General features: G+C 50.5%; 14 protein-coding genes across 14 annotated transcripts; 6 read left to right on the top strand and 8 right to left on the bottom strand.

Annotated features, from left to right (window-relative positions):
- Positions 1–472: 472 nt before the first annotated feature.
- On the top strand, positions 473–1,270 carry ASPWEDRAFT_108212 (NEDD8-conjugating protein UBC12; the record flags this gene model as incomplete). The annotated part of the gene is made up of 4 exons (XM_040827955.1): positions 473–493; positions 573–663; positions 753–1,042; positions 1,118–1,270. 4 exons carry the CDS (start codon positions 473–475, stop codon positions 1,268–1,270), a joined length of 555 nt encoding a protein of 184 aa, XP_040690128.1.
- A 936-nt stretch (positions 1,271–2,206) lies between these two features.
- On the bottom strand, positions 2,207–2,790 carry ASPWEDRAFT_108164 (cytochrome c oxidase subunit VIIa; the record flags this gene model as incomplete). The annotated part of the gene is made up of 4 exons (XM_040827950.1): positions 2,207–2,286; positions 2,375–2,410; positions 2,613–2,655; positions 2,761–2,790. The coding sequence occupies 4 exons, from the start codon at positions 2,788–2,790 to the stop codon at positions 2,207–2,209; spliced, it is 189 nt and encodes a 62-aa protein (XP_040690127.1).
- A 490-nt stretch (positions 2,791–3,280) lies between these two features.
- ASPWEDRAFT_107543 (TBP-associated factor 8 family protein) lies at positions 3,281–4,389 on the top strand (the record flags this gene model as incomplete). Its single annotated transcript, XM_040827897.1, has 2 exons — positions 3,281–3,551; positions 3,617–4,389. 2 exons carry the CDS (start codon positions 3,281–3,283, stop codon positions 4,387–4,389), a joined length of 1,044 nt encoding a protein of 347 aa, XP_040690126.1.
- A 216-nt stretch (positions 4,390–4,605) lies between these two features.
- Positions 4,606–4,989, bottom strand: ASPWEDRAFT_107349 (uncharacterized protein; the record flags this gene model as incomplete). Its single annotated transcript, XM_040827880.1, has 2 exons — positions 4,606–4,720; positions 4,772–4,989. The coding sequence occupies 2 exons, from the start codon at positions 4,987–4,989 to the stop codon at positions 4,606–4,608; spliced, it is 333 nt and encodes a 110-aa protein (XP_040690125.1).
- Positions 4,990–5,311: 322 nt separating this feature from the next.
- Positions 5,312–6,787, top strand: ASPWEDRAFT_181455 (putative Rad51 family DNA repair protein; the record flags this gene model as incomplete). The annotated part of the gene is made up of 2 exons (XM_040831877.1): positions 5,312–5,371; positions 5,450–6,787. 2 exons carry the CDS (start codon positions 5,312–5,314, stop codon positions 6,785–6,787), a joined length of 1,398 nt encoding a protein of 465 aa, XP_040690124.1.
- A 110-nt stretch (positions 6,788–6,897) lies between these two features.
- On the bottom strand, positions 6,898–8,099 carry ASPWEDRAFT_109249 (threonine/serine dehydratase; the record flags this gene model as incomplete). The annotated part of the gene is made up of 2 exons (XM_040828070.1): positions 6,898–7,700; positions 7,763–8,099. The coding sequence occupies 2 exons, from the start codon at positions 8,097–8,099 to the stop codon at positions 6,898–6,900; spliced, it is 1,140 nt and encodes a 379-aa protein (XP_040690123.1).
- Positions 8,100–8,287: 188 nt separating this feature from the next.
- ASPWEDRAFT_130093 (Ketol-acid reductoisomerase) lies at positions 8,288–9,923 on the bottom strand (the record flags this gene model as incomplete). The annotated part of the gene is made up of 2 exons (XM_040829263.1): positions 8,288–8,695; positions 8,749–9,923. 2 exons carry the CDS (start codon positions 9,921–9,923, stop codon positions 8,668–8,670), a joined length of 1,203 nt encoding a protein of 400 aa, XP_040690122.1. The 3' UTR covers positions 8,288–8,667.
- A 655-nt stretch (positions 9,924–10,578) lies between these two features.
- On the top strand, positions 10,579–13,098 carry ASPWEDRAFT_25917 (isochorismatase family protein family; the record flags this gene model as incomplete). Its single annotated transcript, XM_040832787.1, has 1 exon — positions 10,579–13,098. One exon carries the CDS (start codon positions 10,579–10,581, stop codon positions 13,096–13,098), a length of 2,520 nt encoding a protein of 839 aa, XP_040690121.1.
- A 724-nt stretch (positions 13,099–13,822) lies between these two features.
- ASPWEDRAFT_169961 (rhamnogalacturonan acetylesterase RgaE) lies at positions 13,823–14,624 on the bottom strand (the record flags this gene model as incomplete). The annotated part of the gene is made up of 2 exons (XM_040830548.1): positions 13,823–14,463; positions 14,513–14,624. The coding sequence occupies 2 exons, from the start codon at positions 14,622–14,624 to the stop codon at positions 13,823–13,825; spliced, it is 753 nt and encodes a 250-aa protein (XP_040690120.1).
- An 801-nt stretch (positions 14,625–15,425) lies between these two features.
- ASPWEDRAFT_38015 (uncharacterized protein) lies at positions 15,426–15,815 on the top strand. Its single transcript, XM_040834813.1, has one exon. It carries the CDS (start codon positions 15,531–15,533, stop codon positions 15,744–15,746), a length of 216 nt encoding a protein of 71 aa, XP_040690119.1. The 5' UTR covers positions 15,426–15,530; the 3' UTR covers positions 15,747–15,815.
- On the top strand, positions 15,587–16,844 carry ASPWEDRAFT_406819 (acyl-CoA desaturase). The gene is made up of 2 exons (XM_040835382.1): positions 15,587–15,704; positions 15,755–16,844. The coding sequence occupies exon 2, from the start codon at positions 15,766–15,768 to the stop codon at positions 16,780–16,782; it is 1,017 nt and encodes a 338-aa protein (XP_040690118.1). The 5' UTR covers positions 15,587–15,704; positions 15,755–15,765; the 3' UTR covers positions 16,783–16,844.
- On the bottom strand, positions 16,590–18,197 carry ASPWEDRAFT_38012 (enoyl-CoA hydratase/isomerase family protein). Its single transcript, XM_040834812.1, has 3 exons — positions 17,743–18,197; positions 17,070–17,692; positions 16,590–17,015 (listed from the first exon to the last, which is right to left on the bottom strand). Exons 1-3 carry the CDS (start codon positions 17,862–17,864, stop codon positions 16,906–16,908), a joined length of 855 nt encoding a protein of 284 aa, XP_040690117.1. The 5' UTR covers positions 17,865–18,197; the 3' UTR covers positions 16,590–16,905.
- A 484-nt stretch (positions 18,198–18,681) lies between these two features.
- Positions 18,682–19,170, bottom strand: ASPWEDRAFT_109176 (Hsp20/alpha crystallin family protein; the record flags this gene model as incomplete). The annotated part of the gene is made up of 1 exon (XM_040828061.1): positions 18,682–19,170. The coding sequence occupies one exon, from the start codon at positions 19,168–19,170 to the stop codon at positions 18,682–18,684; it is 489 nt and encodes a 162-aa protein (XP_040690116.1).
- A 688-nt stretch (positions 19,171–19,858) lies between these two features.
- Positions 19,859–20,199, bottom strand: tfb5 (TFIIH complex subunit TFB5; the record flags this gene model as incomplete). The annotated part of the gene is made up of 3 exons (XM_040830547.1): positions 19,859–19,906; positions 19,957–20,108; positions 20,181–20,199. 3 exons carry the CDS (start codon positions 20,197–20,199, stop codon positions 19,859–19,861), a joined length of 219 nt encoding a protein of 72 aa, XP_040690115.1.
- Between the last annotated feature and the right edge of the window lie 161 nt (positions 20,200–20,360).

The raw sequence follows: 20,360 nt of genomic DNA, 5'->3' as shown, positions 1-20,360 counted from the left end.
ACGATTCGTTTGCTGTGGCGATGGCAAGAGTTGGGGGCGTTTGGACGGCATGGCGTCAGGCTGCTTGACTGGGCTTTAACGGATCCGCCTGAGTTGTTCCCTCCCAGTCGGACCGTCAATAGATAACATAGCCCACCACTGCCTATCCACCTTTTCTCTGCAAATAGCGTCATTTCAGCCTCTTCGTTTTTTTCTTCCGATACCCTTATTCTTGACCTGACCATCTATATAAGGTCAACTTATCAACACCTTTTGTCCACTGTTTCAAGTGGAGAAAACCCATTCACGGAACCCCGCAGGTCTTTTGTCACCCCTCTCTCCGATTCGGTGTTCTGGCCCCAAGCACAGAGCCTACCAGTGATTCTGTCCTACGATATCCACCATTTCCTCTCCGTGGCATATTCCGCCTCTCGCCAGATTACAGCCAAGCCAAGAGTAGCCTAAAAGCCGGGGGCGCGGCGGTGATTTCAAGATGTTGAAGATATGGTCGATGGTACGCGAAACCCTGGACGGTCAACGTTTCCTTCCGCTGCCTCTGAAGAGCAAGGACTGACACTTTATGTACCATATAGAAACAACAACAGCAGCAGGCTGAAAATGCAGAGGGAGCAGCAGGAAAGAAGAAGAAGAAGGTCACAGCCGCACAGTTGCGCGTGCAGCGAGGTCCGTTTTCCCCTCCTTCACCCTGATATGGCACACATACACTGGACGCAGGCTGACTGACTGGCTGGCTGTCTTTGCAATCTATACAGACCTGCAGGATCTGACGCTTGGAACCACGATGAAAACGAACTTCCCCAACCCGGACGACATCCTCAACTTCACCCTCACCATCACGCCAGACGAGGGCATGTACAAAGGCGGCGCATTCCACTTCAGCTTCTCCGTCAACCAGAACTTCCCGCATGACCCGCCCAAGGTCAAGTGTACGCAGAAGATCTACCATCCCAACATCGACCTGGAGGGGAACGTCTGCTTGAATATCCTCCGTGAGGACTGGAAGCCCGTGTTGAACTTGAATGCGGTTATTGTGGGGATGCAGGTGAGTCATTTGCGCCGATTGGACGTGTGTGTCTGGTATACGTAGGCTAACGACAATCGTGTGTGTTTTTTTCAGTTCCTCTTCCTCGAGCCGAATGCCTCCGACCCATTGAATAAAGAAGCTGCCGATGACCTCCGGACGAACCGGGAGAGTTTCAAGCGTAACGTGCGAAACTCCATGGGTGGTGGAACCATCCGAGGCGTACAATACGAGCGTGTCGTGCAATGAGCGTATACAGCAAAGCAACTTGGAGTCTTATTTCGAACCACACAAGAATGAGACGTACCCCGAACGAACGGACCATGCCCTATGAATCAAAGATGATGGCATTCGACAATAGGATAGGATAGGATTGGGGGAGTTATAAGAGGATGGTATAGCAGGGAGTTAGGCTTATGTGATGATGGCCTTTCGCCGGTTATCATGTTCACTGCAAAGGCATGTTGTCTATTCAAGTACATACATATAAATTAATTAGCGACTGGATAGAATTTCCTGACCATGAGAGCGTTCAACGGGTAGGCTAGGCGGTAGTTCTGTGTAACGGTGTGTATGGCCTGCGACGCGATGAGTGGTCTACGAAGTTGATACAACCAAATTTGCTTGAGATGGCATCATGCACGAGGATGAAAGCAGAAATGAATGTAACAGTCACTTAAACTACACGCTGATGTCTACGTTTATTTTGTATCTATCGGCTTGAATTTCCACTCGGTGAAAGACATGAGTAGACCTGCCTGGCACCTTGGGAGACCCCCAGAAGCCCTTAGAGAAACAGAACAAAAAGCACATTGTTAACAAGGCGCGTATATATACAAATTGACAATTGAAACAATTGAACAATTTCCTTTTCGGTTCTCGTATTCGACTCAATCGATTCAACTCAGTCAATTCCACTAACTGTAGCCCTCGTTGAAGCATCTTCCATGGCTGGATGGACATGAGAGACTGGAAAGAATAGTAGAAAAAATCCATTCAAGTCTCGATATATTGCAAACATCTTTCTCCATGTTTATGCATATGAACAGTTGAAGATTGACATTTTGGCCATGTTATCCAAAGGACAGTCATAAAAGCCGGATGGAGCGGAACGAAGACAGGATATTGCACATTAATGGAGCCGACGAGTCGAGAATTGGGTCAAATCACAGAGGGGAATCGAATTTATGCCTGAGCGGCGGCGCGCTCCTGCTCCAGGCGGGCGTAATAGGTGTCACGGGCACGGACGCGGGGGAGGTGGAAACCTGGGTTGAGTCTTAGCAAATTCGGTTCTTTTTTTTTTTTTGGCCTGTACTTGATGCTGGATTTGCATCGGAATTGCTGAATACATACCGTACCACCAGAGGTAACCGAAGGTGGTTCCGAAACCTGCCCAGAGATGAGGTTAGTCGTCTTCGCGTATTCTCTCGATACCAATGTCCAGTCGAGTCCAATTGAGAAAATAAAGGAGTTTTCTTGGTCGAGCTGCGTGACCAAGAAGAACCCGAGACTCCGTGACGGAATTACTGGTCTTTCGCAATTTTTCCATTTCCGGTTCTGCGAGGATAGGATCAGACAGGGCGAAACTCACCGAAGGCGGTGCTCAGGTCAAGGACGAGTCCCCGGCGGAGCATCTGAATAGACAAATAGGTTAGTTGATATGCCAGGGAGCTTTGCTTTGTTTTGGACCAAGCAGAGCAGGTCAAGGATTAGACCGAGGTGGCATGGGGAGGACGTACGCCGGTGATAGGGGGGACAGCAGCGGGCATTGTGATGGATTGATGGCAGAAACCGACTCTGGGGAAGAAATCGAGACGATTTGAGCAGACAGACGAGACCTGCTTCGGGGTTGTGGCGGGGGAGAGGGGAGAGGAGACGCTGGGGGAAACGAGCGATGATGTTGGAAAGCGAAAGTGAAGCTTTGGGCGGTCGGAACGTAAGCGACGACTGTGAGTGGCCTGACTGGTTGCTGGGAACGGACAACAACGGGTTGCAGGAAGTAGATATCAGAGATGGAAATGTCAAAGGATCAAGCTTATTTCATTTATTCTATATATCTTATCTACATAGTTTTTAATATCTTTCAGTTATGGTTCACACTGCAATTACTCTTCACGCTCTCAAGTGTGCCTCAGGCAAGTAACACGTGACTAGGTCCCGAGATTCGCAGCGCTTCTGGATGAACGTTCACCATGGCGGAATGAAGTGTTTTGACTATCAGCTTATCATCCTCGACGAACCCACCATCTGAGTGCCGCAATGCTCCCCTCCGAGCCTGTCATTAAAAGATCGACATCCTCGTTCTCAGAGCGACTCGATGGATCAGATACTAAACGAGTGAAGCGCGTCTATCATCACCACCATCGCTTGCAGAGCTCTGTCGTCACATCTCTCCAAGAACCCGCCATCGCCGATGAGTCCTGTATCGACCATTTGATGAATCGCTCGATTGGTCAAACTCTACAGGAATCAGGATTCGATTTAGCCGATCCAGTAGCGCTGGATAGCTTCCGCAATGCAGCGGAGGAGTGTATGTGATGCCGTGGGAATAACAAGATAAAAGGATGTCAGGTTATTGACTAGGACTCTTTTTAGACCTTCTTAAGTTCGCTTCATTTGTACGGCAATCGATGCTTACAAGCCGACGCATACAACCCATCCCTCAAGATTTCGAGCATGCCATGAAAAGACAGTCCTTGCGAGCGGACGATCTCCTTCCCTACCTAAAACCTCTACCGAACGTTGAGCCCAACCCAACACTGTTACCGACGCCTCCGCCCGAAGAAGACTTTTTCAAAAGCGTGTCTTTTCTTGGCCCACAACTGAGTGGTGAGGAGGATCGGTCCAGAAGCGCACATATTCCCAGGCATTTCCCCGAATTCCCTAGTAAACACACCTACCGCCACACACCGGTTTTCACCGAACGAGAACAAGACCCCCGAAAAATCCGCGAAAAGGCAACAGAGGATGGCCGTCATGGTGAGGAAGCCTTGCGGAAGTTGGCACGCGCATCGTTCAAGGACAACCAACTTGGCTCAGCGGGCCGAGACAAGAAGCCATGGGGTCGACGGACGGAGACCATGGATAGCATGTTTGAGAAAACAGTGAAGGGACTCGCAAAGAGGATGCAAAAGACGGCATCCGTGCCAGGAGCGGCGCCAATGGAGATCGATTCGGGTACTATGGCCGATCCGTCTGCCCGCCACAAGGCGCCTCTGAATCTGGAGCTTCCACCTATTATAAATTGCGAGAGAGAGCTTTGGCGTCGAACAACGGCGTCCGGCAATCGGAGACCAGAGGAAAAGCCGAACCCTGCGAAAGGTGGTGCTCCAAATATCTCCAGGGTCGATAGCTGGGTGAGCACATAACTTGGTAGCATCGGATAGATATAATCAGGGAGGCGTGGGAATGGTGTCAGGGCGTTTTGACTTTCGTGTATATTTGAGCCATATTTGACAAGATACCCATGGAGCAGGATTCCGTTTATTCAAATAAAGAATGAAGATTGAGATGGTACCAAAAGATTCGTAGATTCAACTCCAAACCCCAACTCCGAGTCCATGCAATGTAATTTTGAATCGGCTTCAGGCTTTCGTATTCGTTTCTGCTGCCACACTCTGTTGTGTTTGTGCTGCTAGCTCCTTCGCCTGCCTGATAGGTTCCCACGAGGTCGTTTCAACTGTAACTCCGCCAGCACAACTGCAACAGTCAGTAAAGAGCAGGATAGACGAAGACGCACAAGGAACGTACCGTCTGAATAACCTCACAATCGGCTTGCACACCACCCTTCCAGGCTGGGGAATTCCATCCTGAGGCGGATTGCAAGAATATTGAACCATCTCAAGTAGCTGACACTCTTTCAGATCAATGGGGGGACCCTTGCGACGCTTTTCTTGGAAGTTTTTGCCCACGATATTGACATGATCCGGGAGAGATTCGGCGGAGAAGACAGGAACGAGGGGGGCCATTGCGAGTAGTTGGTATCGTAGATGAATTTATTATATTGGTTCCGGCGTTGAGGTATTGGCAAATCGAGAGTTCTTCTCGTTGGTTCGGCTTAAATTGGCATGGGAGAAGTGGTGACGAGGGAAAAAGCGGATGATGGAGCGGAACCCCCGTAGGTTCAATCATCATCGGAGCTAAGTTGCGATTTGCGATCCATGATATTCTCGATCTCCGGAACTATTCCACGAAATAACATAAAGCTCCTGTCAATGGACCATCGCATTCAAAATATGCCTTGACTGAATGCTGGATCAATGATAATCTCATTACAGAATCGTGTCAGAAATGGCCGACAGCTTTGGGGAACGGCTGCTTGCGGAGGTGCACGAGGAGACACTGGATGAGGTACGGTTGGCTTCTTATGGATTACATTTTGCTTTTAGTCTCTTAATCTACATTGCAGAGGGGCTGATGGTTGCATAGCTTCTGCGTGACTTGAGAAGCCATTGTTATGCTACTTCCGACAATGCATCCAGATACCGTCTAGGCGTCAGGGAACTGGATGAATTGCTCGAGGTTTTCATGCCAATGTCGACTGCAGCTCAAGCTCAACACCAGCCGTCTCTACATCAGACGCAACCCCCAGGCCAACAACCAAGTATTCAACAAGATTACGCCGAAGACCAACACCCACAATCAGATGGACATGAAGAAAATGATCAACATGAAGCCACCGCTGATACCAGCCCGGCTGGCCCCCCTACTCGGGTCAACCGCGTAGATCCCGTGGTAGAGATATCCAGCACTTCGTCTGCAGCTGGAAAATCCCAGTTGCTATATTATCTCGCTGCCGTTGCCGTCCTTCCATCGACATACGATGGCATGCGCCTAGATGGGCGTGAAGCTGCAATTGTGTTCATTGATGCGGATGGCCGGTTCGATGCTGATCGTCTTCGAACTGTGGCTCGGGGAATCGTTCGTCAGAAGCTAAAGACACAGAAAGAGAACTCAACACCGACCACAGAAACAGAAAATGCATCATCCGAACGCTCACCCGAGGAGATCGAGACAATCATTGTGACATCCTTACAGCATGTCCATATGCTTCGTCCACAATCCTCTTCCTCTCTATTATCAACGCTGCAAAAGCTGGAGACATATCTCTTTGACCTTCCGCGACACTTCTCATCCAATCGGCCTCTACACGCGATCCTCATCGACAGTGCTAGCGCCTTCTTTTGGCAAGATAAGCTACGCGACGAGGTGGCTCGAATCGAGGATATTGGACGTCCACCAGCTGAAGTTGAACGTGAGCGATCCCAAAAGCAAAGCTTCTACCTGCTGGATGTGTACGTGGACTTGGTGAAAGAGCTCAAACGATTACAGCGGCAATTTAGCTGCGTCGTTGTTTACACCACGATAGCTTGGAGCGGCAAGTCTGTAGGTGGTCCTGGCCATGGGCAACCACATAACCCCTCCGGCCCATTTGATCTATATGTTCCTCCGGTTCCTTCAGTTCCAAAGACGCCGTCCTTCCGCTCTTCACTTCCTGCTCCCTGGGGAACCTTTCCCACCTTACGGCTTGTTGTTCAGCGGGATGTGGTTCGTCCGTTTCCACCCCTGATGACTCCCCACGAAGCACAGCGGGATGCCACCATGCGACAAGAGATGGTCGTACAGGGCAGATTCTCAGGCTGGGTGAATGGCTGGGGACGGGAGGATTGGCCAAGGAGAGTGACAGAGGGCATTGAATGGAGGAACAATGGGATGTTTACATTCAACATTACGAGGAGTGGTGTTGACATTCCTGCTACTCGATAATTCCTACTATGGGATATGAGCTCATGAACTGATGATGTGTCTGTACAATGTTAATGTATTTCGTTCTATATATCATTAATATATCATGTCAACTATTATATATCTGATAATCAGCTGAAGAACATTCCAATTTTTTCAACCGTGGTATTCCCTCCACTGAAGACAATCCCCATATCCCAACCATCCTTCGCCTCGCTCTCAACCAGTCGTCTAAACTCCTCATTGAACAGGCAAACCGCCAATCCAACCACCGCACTCGGCTCAACAACGACCTTCATTCGCTCCAAGACTAGCCGCATAGCAGCCTTGATCTGTTCCTCCGTCACAGCAAAGACACCACCGGCCTTGTTCTTGTCCGAAATCACCATCCAGTTCAGCACTCCGACAGGCGTGCGCAGTCCATCCGCAATAGTCAGCGACTTCACCGTAGTAATGCGTTCACCAGCCTCCAGACCCCGACGGCAATCATCAGCGCCTTCAAAGCTAGGCTCCGCGCCAAATACCCGAGTCGGTTTATCGGAAAAGTATGTCGTAACGCCAGCGTTGAGACCTCCTCCACCAACGGGGGTAATCACAGCATCGAGTGTTTTAGGCTCCGAGCCCTGGTGGATACTCAAATGCGGCTTCTCCCTGACTGTCTCTATATACTGTCCTTCCAATTCCAACCCCGTCGTGCCCTGGCCACATATGATATTGAAATCATCGTACGGCGGAATCATAAGCGCACCCGTCTTGGCCTGGACATCCGCCACGACAGCCTCCCGCTCAGTACTTGTTGACCCGCTAAAGATAACCTCTGCACCATGCGAGCGCGTACCAGAGACCTTAGACGGGGTGGAGATCTCAGGCATGACAATGTATGCGGGGACGTTGAGGGTCGAGGCAGCGAGAGCAAGAGCTTGAGCATGATTCCCTACGACTGTTAGTTAATTTGCTGCAACAGATATTCACATAAACACAAGGGGAGAGCTATACCGGAACTGTGGGTAATCACACCGCGCTTCTTAACTTCCTCTTCACCCAGTTCCTCGATAAGTCTTATCAAGCCATGGAAGGCACCGCGGGCCTTGAAAGCGCCAATGCGCTGGTAATTCTCGCACTTGAAGAAGAAACGAAACTTGGGCTGGGCGGGAGTGTGGCCTTCAAAGGGAGTTCCAACCAAGGCCTCAGGGGATTGAGGGGTCGAGGCGATTTTGTCGATAGTCTTGCAGGTGAGAAGTGGAGTGCGATGAACATACGGCTTGATCAAGTCGTAGGCTGAGTGAACGGCAGAAGGGGTGAGATCTTTGAGTTTTGTTGCGGCATCGGCCATTTTGACGAGTTTTATGAGGAGATGATTGTTAGGAGGGAGAGAGAGGAGCGGAGAAGACGAATTTCAGAACTGGAATCAGCTGAATGAGGGGTAGAAAAATACATAAGGCGGGGTTTTAGTGTAGATCTGCCGGAAATATCTGCTATTCGATCTCGAATCAAGATTCCCCTCTTTTGGGGCTGAGGGGGGCGGCGTGCCTCACCAGTCGCCGGGCACCATGACCGGGGATTGGGGACATGCAGAATGCACGGGTTTGCAATCCCTATAACCTTCAACGGCATTCATCATGTGCAAAGAATAGATATGGAGGTTGATCTGTAGCATGTATATAAGGTTCGATGCAGATGGAACTTTTTCCAAGGAAAGGTACATATCCCCATCCCCAGATAACTATACCACTGCATGGCTCATTATCCAATTAGCAGGATGGCTACATCATATGAATGATTTGAAGTAATAAAATTTGATTCACTAGTAATTATGGAAATCCAATTGAGACAATGGAAGATAACAAATTCATGGTACAGTCGTAACTTTTACCCAACCGGCACTTTTGGTATCAATACATTTATTTCTGGTTCTCGGGGCGGAGGGAGCTGAGTGATGATTAGCATTAATTCAATTGGCAGAGGAACAGATAAAAACTTACCGGACGGCCTTTCCGGCGCGCCAGATCTCGAGATCACGGATGTCCTGCATCTCCTTCTCGTACTTCTCCCGGTAGTCCTTCTGAGAGTTGTAGTCCAGCGAACGCTGGGTCTCAGTGCCGTTGCGGACGCTCTCGTAGAGCTCAGCGAAGAGGGGCTTGAGGTTGTCCTTGAAGCGGCTGGACCAGTCGATGGCACCACGGCGGGCGGTGGTGGAGCAAGCGGCGTACATCCAGTCCATACCGTTGCTACCGATCAAGGGGTAGAGAGACTGGGTGGCCTCCTCAACGGTCTCGTTGAAAGCCTCAGACGGGCTGTGGCCGTTCTCACGGAGAACCTCGTACTGGGCGAGGAACATACCGTGGATACCACCCATCAAGCAACCACGCTCACCGTAGAGGTCAGAGTAGACCTCCTTCTCGAAGGTGGTCTCGTAGAGGTATCCGGAGCCGACAGCGACACCCATGGCGATGGCCTTCTCCTTGGCCTGGCCGGTGACGTCCTGGAAGACGGCGATGGAGGAGTTGATACCACGGCCCTCACGGAAGAGGGTACGGACGGTACGGCCGGAGCCCTTGGGGGCAACGAGGATGACATCAACGTCCTTGGGGACGTCGACCTTGGTGAGGTCCTTGAAGACGGGGGAGAAACCGTGGGAGAAGTAGAGGGTCTTTCCCTTGGTGATCAAGGGCTTCAGGGCGGGCCAGGTCTCACTCTGGGCAGCGTCGGAGAGCAGGTTCATGATGATGGAACCCTTCTCGACGGCGGTGTTGACGTCGAACAAGTTCTTGCCGGGAACCCAGCCATCCTGGATGGCCTCCTTCCACGAGGCACCATCCTTGCGGACACCGACAATGACATTGACACCCTGGTCACGGAGGTTAAGACCCTGACCGTGACCCTGAGAGCCGTAACCGATCAGAGCAAGGGTGTCGTTCTTGAAGAACTCCTGGAGCTTCTCACGGGGCCAGTCGGCACGCTCGTAGACGATCTCCTTGGAGTCGGCGAAGGTCATGGACTTGAGGCCGCGGACGGAGGGAGTGTTAAGAGTCACCCGGGGAACGGCATTGGCAGCAGCCTTAGCCAGAGCGGGACGGGGGAGAGCGGCGTTGACGACCGAGCGAGGAGCAGCCACGCGGGCGAGGCGGAGGGCACGGGGGAGACCACGGGAAGCCATTGTGAAGGAGGAGGAAGGAATTGATGGAAAGGAAAACAAAAAGAGAGGAGTGGAGAGGAGATTAATTGGGAGAAGAAAGGAAAAATCGAAGCGGAGAAAATATGGGAGCAGCAGTCTTTCTTATAAGGTTGAAGCAGCAATGCGCGGCCGGTCGGGAGGGTGGCACGTGATCCGGAGTTGGGAATGAGCTCCCCGGCCGACATCGGCTTTGCACGGCTGTGATTGGCCGGAGAGTGCTTTATGGGGATAGCCGACCGATCACAAAAAGAGGATTTGAAGACTCAATCATAGATGTTGACTCATAAAGATATGCATTATTGACTATTGGAAGATTATTGGATAATGGGCATTGATATTTATGAGAAGAATCCGGGCGTCTGATTGAGCGATAAATTCCTTCTCGCCGCATCATCGACCTCTGCAACCTTGCCAGAGACTGTACCGTGGTTTGTCCTGGAGTAGATAGATGCCTGGCTGCCTGACTGCCTGTGGCTTGGTGCCTCAGGTGTCTCATCACCACTCCATCATCGCTTCACTCGTATTCATGATTCGATCAGCGCCATCTCCACCTTGATAAACCCGCATCCGATTTCTTCTTGCAAACTGTCCAAATTCCCCTCCTTTCATCAATCGCCACCCCTACCATGTGTATACAATGAGTTTACTTTCCGCATTCGGTGCTCTGCCCACCATCCAGACCCGAAAGGCCCTTCTGATTCTCGACTTTCAAAACGACTTTGTCCGTTCCTCTGGAGCTCTGCATGTTCCCAATACTGCAGATATTCTTGATAACCTCCCTCAGCTTGCCAATGCCTTTCGTCGCGCCGGTGATGTCGTTTGGGTGCGGTCGCAATATGAGTCCTGTCGGTCTCTGATCGATTCTGATTACCAAGAACGTGTGGTGTTGGGCCGGGTGGAGGATGAAAAGAAGAAGCGCTTGTCCCAGCAGGATCAATATTTAGGGTCAGAAGGTCAGATAGGAGAAAAGGAACCTGTCCATGAGGAAGCTTTCCTTACCACGGACTCTCCCCGATGTTGTCGTCCTCAGACGCCAGGTGCCCAATTTCCGGCGCCTGTCTTGGCTGCCATCGACTCCGAATGCGATACGTTGTTGGATAAGTCCGATTACTCCGCGTTGCAGAGTGAAGGTCTGATCTTGTCTTTCCGTACGCGCTTCGTAACGGAGATTTATCTATGTGGTTCTCTGTCAAATGTGTCTGTCTATGCCACCGCGCTTGATGCTGTCCGGCATGGCTTCTCCGTTACCCTTATTGAGGATTGTCTAGGTTTCCGTGACTTCTCTCGCCACGCAGAGGCCATGCGACGGATGGCGGACATTTTCGGAGCCTGTGGTATCACGACGGAGGAGCTCTGCCAAGAGCTCGACTGGCAGGAGACTGATGATATTGCACAAAGAGGGGGTCCTAGACCTGTTCGAACTATCGTCCCCGCAGGACTTGAGAGTGTCATGGATGAACTCGAAGTCAAGGCAAATTCCATGGCTGCTTCTAGGGAAGGCGATAGAGTAGAAGAGCGACAGGACAGCCGTCGTCGCAGGATTGATGATGTCCTGGAAGATATGTCGGATGGTGAGGATGATGATATAACGAAACTGGTCAACATGACCCGTTCTCGCAATCGCTTTGCACCTTCCCAGACGCATGACACTCAAGGTAGCTCCGGGGATAAGAAAGTTCGTGCGCGGGTGCGTCGCAAGCCAGGAAGAAATGAGCAAAAACCAGAGCAATCTTCATCTTCGCGCCCAGAAAATCGCCGAGCGGCTAAGTCCAAGAAACTGTCGCTAGATATTTGCGGCCCGGGGGATGTTATCGGGGAGGGTGACTCGCGTATCATTCATGATCTCGATCTGCCTGCTGACGCATTCGAGAAAATTCGCAATGAGGTTGACTGGCAGAAAATGTATCACTTGTCTGGCCAGGTGCCGCGACTTGTTGCCGTGCAGGGGCGATCTCAAGACGATGGGTCAATTCCCATATATCGTCACCCCGCAGATGAGTCGCCGCCACTTCACGCTTTTACCTCCACGGTTGACCAAGTGCGCGTTATTGTTGAGCGCGTTCTCGGACATCCTCTCAATCATGTGCTTATCCAACTCTATCGTGATGGACAGGACCGTATTTCCGAACATTCAGACAAGACGCTTGACATTGTTCGTGGCTCATTTATCTGTAATGTTAGTTTGGGTGCTCAACGCGTGATGGTCCTTCGAACCAAGACCCACGGGTCTGATGAGTCGGACTCGCGAAACACACAGCGTGTTCCCATGCCTCACGAGTCACTGTTTGTTCTAGGCGAAAAGACAAACATGCGGTGGCTGCATGGTATCCGACCCGACAAGCGTGCCGAAAACGAGAAATCAACGGAAGAACGAGCATATGGTGGCGAGCGCATCTCCCTTACCTTCAGACATATAGGCACCTTCCTAAATTCACCAGGTGACACTATTTGGGGCCAGGGTGCTATATCTAAAACCCAGGACGGAGCTAATGCTGTGATCCACGGGGATCCTGCCGAAACAGAGCGACTTATCCGCGCATTTGGCAAGGAGAACCACGCTAATGAGTTTGACTGGGACGCAACGTACGGTGGAGGGTTTGATGTGGTCAACTTTGTCACAGCATCGACGCCGCAGTTGGTGCTGAGCGGAGACCCAGTGGCTGATCTACGGGCTCGACTCGCCCTGAGTGAGAATGGCCTGCGATATAATGCGACAGATTCTGCTGGCAGCAAGTCAAGTATTGCAAGACCATTGTTCATCGGAACAGACGACACGCGGGTCGCTGGCGATGTGCAGATCCTGACTTATCTGGGCCAGAAAAACCCCTCAACGACGCGGTCAGGCATAGAAAAGTTGCCAGAGGGTACCCAACTTCCCCTCATCGAGGAACTTCTGTTGCGCTGGCGGGAATACCAAAACCGCGGAGAAAGCACACAACCCGACTGGCTGGATGCCTGGGACAAGTCACTGGATGGAAAGCACTACCTTGGAGGAACGGCATTTGGGATCGACGACTGTTCACTCTGGCCTGTGCTGAAGGAAATCGTACAGGGCAGAGGGTCCCTGTCGAGCCTGGGGTTCCCCAATCTACAGCAGTACTATAACCGGGTGGAGAAGCGGGGGATTGTCAAAGCAACGCTGGAGGAAATGAAGTGATATTGGTCTTTTCTTACTTAATGGCACGAGATCAATGATTACGATTTTTATGACTAGCATATAGCGGCTTTTGGATTGTTTTTCTTTTGGTTTACTTAACGCTTGGGCAATTCTCAGGAACGTATAACTATCTATCTATACCAGCTTAATTTGAGTGACAATTCTTATTCAGTTGAGTTTCATTTGGTCTGTTATTTCGTCTGACAGACATTTATCTAATGAGACAGGAAGCAGCAATCATTCAGCAACACACCGACATGTATGGTGTATGCCCCCGAATAACATGGTCGTCTCACCATCCAGACTTATCCAACAATGCACCGTCATTGATTCAAACTTATCATATAACATCATTAAAATAGTTGAATTAAGCCGGCCCCAAGCGACGCGGATCATATGACATTAACACATCAACCACAACCATCAGAATCCCCAATCGTGTCATGCTCATCATACCGCAACCACTGATTGATCTCAGCTCGCGAACCATGGCGCAGATCTAACAGAAGATTCAACAAGGATAGGAACAGTGGATGAGCTGTTCATCTCCATCGGGCTGAAATGGCTGAAAGACGAGCTGATCATGAAGATCTTCATGAGTCAATACTAGTTATCGAATCCAGCTGAAGTGAGACACGAGGAATAAAGTATGGACCACCATAACTAGACCTGTTTATACAGAAGGATTCTGAAAGCATACACATGATGATATTGATATGATATCTTACAAGCACTCTCCATCAAAATCTGTCGTCGTCAACACATCCTTCAAAGCAGCATCACCACACGCCACAGCCTTCAAGAACGCATTGGCAACCACCTGCGCCCCCTCAACACTGGTATGCGTATGATCATTAGGATAATACCCATCCACCGTATTCGCCCCCAACGACTTGCAAATAGCAGCCACATACGCCCCGTGGTCCACATAATCGACCCCCGCCACCTCCGCCGCCAACTGCGCATACTCGACAAACCTCGAAGCCGAATAGACATACTCGCCCGTCTCCCAGACATTATTCGGCGTCTGGCTGGAGATGAGCACCTTGGCGCCCTTGGCGACGAACGCCTTGGATGCGTTCTCCAGATACGCGGGGAAGGTGAGCACGGTCTCGGTTTGGCCGTCGTAGGTTGTCGTGCAGGTCTCGTCGCCCGTTCCGGGGCAGTCGGTGCGTCCGTTGTCGGAGGAGGAGAGAGAGCCGCCGTCGTTGTGGCCGAATTCGATGACGACGTAGTCGCCTTCTTGCAGGACGTCGGCGATGGCGTCGAAGCGGCCTTCGCGCGTGTAGGAGCGGGCGCTGCGGCCTCCGATGGCTTTGTTGGAGACGGTGGAAGAGACGGAGGAGGAGATGTATTCACCCCAGCCTATAGGATTAATATGAATGTGTAGATATAGCGATGGTGAGGTGTATACCGTCTGTATTCGAACCACCACCATTCTTGGCCATGGTGGAATCACCAGCCAGGTAGATAGTAGCCCCAAGGGCAGTAGGAAGAAGAGAGGCAGCCAAAGCGAGAGACTTCATTTTCATGATTGACATACGATTGATTGATTGATTACGATTATCTCCATGATATACCTACCCTTTTATATACCTCAGCCACTAGAATTATACGTGGAAAAATCCCCACGGAATAAGCTGCATCCTCCACCGGAGTAGCATATAGAATAATCAATGTTAATCTAAATACACAGTCGAGATCCTTCGTTTCGAATTTTAAACGTCATTTTCAGGGATGAGACGCAGTGCCTTTTTACCCCCGCAGCTCATTACCCGAAGAGTAAGCGTCGGGCCACCGGATGTTGTTGCAGAACAGAAAGAGGAGACAGACTCGGCAGATGGAGAAGAGGATATGACAGCGGGAGTTGGAGATCGTGTTTCAGGTGTTGTTTGACGATTTTTATTTATAAATCTGGCTATACGATGGATGGGATATAGTTGTGGAAGACGATATTTTCCCGCACTGATGGGATAATGCCTGGAAAGATGCACCACTTTTTCCACCTGTGAGAGGACAAGATCATCAAGGGATATTCAACGAGATGATGATCAAATCGAATGGTATGTAGTACATGGGATGCTCAGAAGAAGAATCCCTTGCTTGAAGATAAAAGATCTTGTCCAACTCGTGCTCGATTCTACTGCCTTCAGTTGTGCTACTCTATACGTTTCACTCCAGCCCCTTACTTGAGGCAAGCTGACCGAAGAAGAAGACGACGCAAGGCAAGAGGAATGCTGGCTATACAAACGACGAATCCCTTCGAGATGTCTTGAACTTAGATCGGGACACAACCTTTCAGCCTTGCTGTGTAACTGCGGGAGAGAGATTTGGGACCAAGTAGATCGTAGGACTTGATATATAAATTAGCAGTAGAATGCCCTACAGAACGAGCAGCTACACCACATCTGTTCCATCAGCAGGACATCACCATGGCTCAATCCAAAGCTTCCAACGGCAAGAAGGAAGAGATCGTCTGGCTTCATGTCGTTAGCTTTATTGCCCTTCATCTCGCCGTGCTTATCCTCGTCCCTCAAACCCATCTGCGACTGGAAACAGCCATCTTCACCTTGCTGTACGGCTATGCTACAGCCATGGGGATTACCGCAGGTATACCTCCTGTTCAGCATGCGTACACCGCCAGCTGACAATATAGGATATCACCGGATGTGGTCTCATCGAGCATACTACGCCAGCCCTGCTCTCAGAGTCCTCCTTGCTTCCCTCGGGGCTGCCTCCTTCCAACGATCCATCCTGTGGTGGGTATACCTTCACAGGGCTCACCACCGCTACATCGATACAGACCGTGATCCCTACAACGCCAAACGAGGACTACTATACTCGCATTTCGGATGGTTGTTCTACCGCAAGGAGATGGACACCAACAACGGGATAGACATCGCTGATCTCCACAACGACCCGGTAGTAACCTGGCAGCATCGACACTTCAACTTCATCGGTTTCCTAGTCGGGGTTCTCCTCCCGTTCCTCATCGTCGGACTGGGCTGGAATGACTGGCCCGGCGCGATCGTCTACGCCGTCATCTTCCGCATCTATTACATCTTGAATGCCACCTTTACCGTGAACTCCCTAGCTCACTGGGCAGGCGACCAACCGTATTCTGACGCCTACACGGCACGGAATCACTTCATCACAGCAATCCTCACCCTTGGCGAAGGCTGGCACAATTTCCACCACGAGTTCCCCTCCGACTACCGCAACGGCGTGAGATGGTACGATTACGATCCCACAAAATGGCTGATTTGGATCTCCGAACAGACCGGGTTCGCACTGGGCCTGAAACGATTCAAGGACGAGAATATCGAACTGTCGCGCGTCCAGCAGCAGCAGAAAGTGCTGAACAGGAGAGAGGCGGGGTTGGATATCGGACCGCCGCTTCATACGCTTCCTGTGGTCGAGTGGGAGGACTACGAGCAGCAGGTGAAAGAAGGTAGGCGTCTGATTTCCATCGCAGGGGTCGTGCATGACGTTGCGGATTTCATCGCTGAGCATCCTGGTGGCGAGGCGTATATCAAATCTGGCATTGGCAAAGATGCGACGGCCATGTTCCATGGGGGTGTGTATCACCATCACAATGCTGCGAATAACCTCCTAGCTGGTATGAGGGTTGCTGTGATTCGGGGTGGAGGAGAGGTGGAGGCTTGGAAGACACATAGGAGATAGGAGATCTCTGTCTTGTTCGTGGAGATGAAGTATGGTCATTGAAGTGAAGTACTTGGACATACGAGGTAGACGGTTTGGCGTAACTAGTAATTGAACAGCACATATTTACATAGCATCTCACAATTACAACTTCTCAAACGTTGGAATTCTTTTCTGCAGCCCAGACAGCATCGCAGCCTGGATATCTTTGGTCTGCAACGCCGCCGCATTCCAAACAGCCGTATATCTCAGCCCTACAAAGTCAGCAACCCAACAATCGAACTGCAAAACGACAACTGAGTACTCACCATCCTCAACAGAATGATCCCTCGAATAATTCAACAACTCCTTCGTCCCCTGCACCGCAACAGGGCTCTTCCTCGCCATCAACCCCGCCATCTCCAACCCCCTCCGGACCGTCTCCTCCTTATCCTTATAAACCGCATTCACAAACCCAACCTCTTTCGCCTCGTCCGCCAAAAAGAACCGTGCCGTCAGCGCAACCTCCTTCACCCAGCCATAGTTTCCCACAGCCTTGGGCAGACGGCTCAACGTGCCTATATCGGCCGCAAGCCCAACATCCACTTCTTTTACGGCACACCGGAAATCGGCGCTCGCAAGCCGCACATCCGTCGCAACGGACAAGTCAACAGCCAACCCGAGCGCCAAACCATGCATGATGCAGATAACGGGTTTCTCGCACCGTTCTACGGCCGTAATACAGTCCTGGAATGAGGCGATGTGCCGACGGAGCTCGAAGGCTTCGCGCGCCGCGTCGGCGACTTTCTTTTCGGCTAGCAGGCCTTGAGAGGCGAATTTTACATCGAGGCCTGTTGTGAAGGCTTTATCTCCTGCGCCGGAGAGCACGATTGCGCGGACGGAAGAGTCGTGCGAGAGTTGGGTGAAGATTTGGCCGAGTTCGAGCCACATGCTGTGTTGAGTTAGATAGTGCTGACAGTGTAGGAGAGGGGAGGGGATTACGCTTCGAAAAAGGCATTCATCTTGTCTGGTCTGTTGATTTCCACGTGGGCCACATATTGGTATTGTTCTGGGAAGAAAATGTTGAAGTATTTGTACGAGGAATATCTTTGAGCGTCGGCCATGATTGCGGTGATGTGATGTGATGCTATACCCGGGATACTGAATGTCAGGAGTGGTTCCGTAAATTTCTCGACCTCAATCCCACAGATAAGACCCAGAATATATAACCCAGGCAGACGGAAATAAACGCCCAACAATCGCAAACGTTGAATTGAACTGGCGATGAATGAATGAGTTGGCGCGGGGATGGAGAAGAGCTCGGGACGGTAAAGCACTAGGTTCACGTGGACCTCGGCTCAGCGTCAAGTCCACGATTGCGTGTGGCTATTTTAACGCTGAGTGGAGGTGCATATATTGGAATTGAAAATGGAGATTATCAGGTTTGTGCTACTCTGACATGGACAGATGACAAGGAATGATCACATTCTTTTGACTTTCTTACAAGGAGGGTGACGCGGAGTATGCAACTGGTTAGGGAGAGCGTTAGCTTGCATATCTGTACTTCTAATAAAAAAGTACCGACAAGTGGCGGGTTGATTGTAATGAGCAAAGAGAGGGGTGGTTATAATCTATTAGGCTCAGAGTTACGACATTGCTACCTTATTGTTATCTCTTAAACTCAATAATATAGAAGCCCCGAATCGGAGAAGGATTTAAGGTGATCAGCCATGAAATGTGGGGAAGAGAAATGCACAGCATCTACAGGCGGTGAAAGATCCTATGAATGGATACTACGAAGTAGAAGGTTTAATAATAGAACAGTGAATTAATTAAGCAACTATGGTACAGCGGTAAAGACAAAGTCAAACTGCAAACATCTGCCAGTAGAGGAAAAAATCATGCGCATCGTAGAAATCGTCGAAGTCGAGATCATATCGTTTACTCGATAGTAATCTTCTTAGTTCCCGAAGTAGTAGACTTGGGAACAGTCACGGACAAAATGCCATTCTTCAGACTAGCCTTGACACTGTCCTGGTCGACGCGAGTCGGGAAAGCAAAAGTTCGGAGGAACTCGCCGACAGAGCGTTCGGTCGCCCAGTATCGGTGCTTGCTGTCGGTCTTGGACACTTGCTTTTCGCCTTCGCTCTGAGGCTCGCTGTCGTCGGATTCGGTGTGGGTGGAGCGCTCAACCCGGCCCTTGATTACCAAGGTCTGGGGGTCGGAGAATTCAATGTCGATGTCTTTCTGATCGACACCGGGGAGTTCGCCGTCGAGGTGGTATCCATCCTCGCTTTCTCTAACGTCGAAGCGAGGAGAAAAGGAGCGAACAGATGTCTGCTTGTTTGAGCGGTGGACATCATAGTCGTCCAGGAGGCGGAAGAGGGGGGCGAAGTCGCCGCCAGTGGGAATGGTTCTGAAGAGAGACATGTTGATGGTAGGGTTTTCAGACTTGTAAATGAAGTAGAAGTAGAGGTAGATGTAGAGAGATTGTTTTGTTTTCACTTGTAATGGTTGTGATGATTGTGATGTTCTGGATGATGATGGGAAGTTGAGTAGTCGTCGACGCCTCTTTTATATTTGCGAGTCATGATTCCAGAATATCCCATGTATAACTCTGGGATATTCGCGAAACCTCTCGATCACAGAGTGTATAGATCTCGTAGAGACCAGAAGCGACGAGCTCCTTGTCGTCGATGTCACCAGTGGTGGCGTGGATAGTTCTCGACCATTCCACGATCACGTGACCCAGTATCGCAACAATATGCTGACCAAATCGAATATTCGCGTACTACAACCAAATAATGGCTCACCCCTGTAGCCCGCTGATTGATCATCTTCATTAGCCATGGCTTGCACATTCTGGAGCACATGCCGCATATGTGACCGCCACGCCACGTCATACCAGACCTTTCGAGACAGCGGAGCTGCCGACATGGCCTAACCTGCACCTGTCCATAGTCCATACATCGTTCTATTCCCCAGCTGACCAAGTAAATTTTGGCTTGATGCTTGCATGACAATTTCCAAGTTCCGATAGGGTATACGAATATCTCACGGGAGGACGGACCGGCGCAGCAACAAAACCAAACGAAACGTAAATAGACCGACGGGGAATCTACTCCGACTCAGACTCTTCCGGCTGCATAACCTTGTCATCGAGATCCTATTCCAAATCAGCAAAGATATTCTCAGGCGCATCCCGGAGTCCATTACCTTGCCCAGTCTCGCCTTCAAGTTGGCCAGCTGACTCTCCTTGATCACCAGGTGACGATCATCGTCCAGATCCTCCACGATATAGTCATGTCTTTCTTCGTCGTATTTTAGGATGATGGCTTTGACGGATGGATCGCATTCGATGAGGACTCCTGTGGGGTGTTAGCTGTGCTTGTAGTGTAGCTGGAGTTGGAGCTCCTGTCTGGGTAGCTTGTAGGACGTACCTCGGACTGCGCGGGGCATTTTGATGGTGTTTATAAGATAGCAGATGGACGTGTGTTAGATTATGAGCGAAGTCTCTGTATCAATGGTTCGTCGTGGTCAACCAAGTTGAGTCTGGAGAGCGACAAACTGTTTGGCGCAGATTCGAGAGATCTAATGCCAAGGCCGTAAGGCAACAAGGC

This window comes from Aspergillus wentii (assembly GCF_001890725.1).
Source record: "Aspergillus wentii DTO 134E9 unplaced genomic scaffold ASPWEscaffold_3, whole genome shotgun sequence".
In the NCBI taxonomy this organism is placed as follows: domain Eukaryota; kingdom Fungi; phylum Ascomycota; class Eurotiomycetes; order Eurotiales; family Aspergillaceae; genus Aspergillus; species Aspergillus wentii.
The sequence above is the reverse complement of the archived record's forward strand: the minus strand, read 5'-3'. Positions and strand labels throughout refer to the sequence as shown.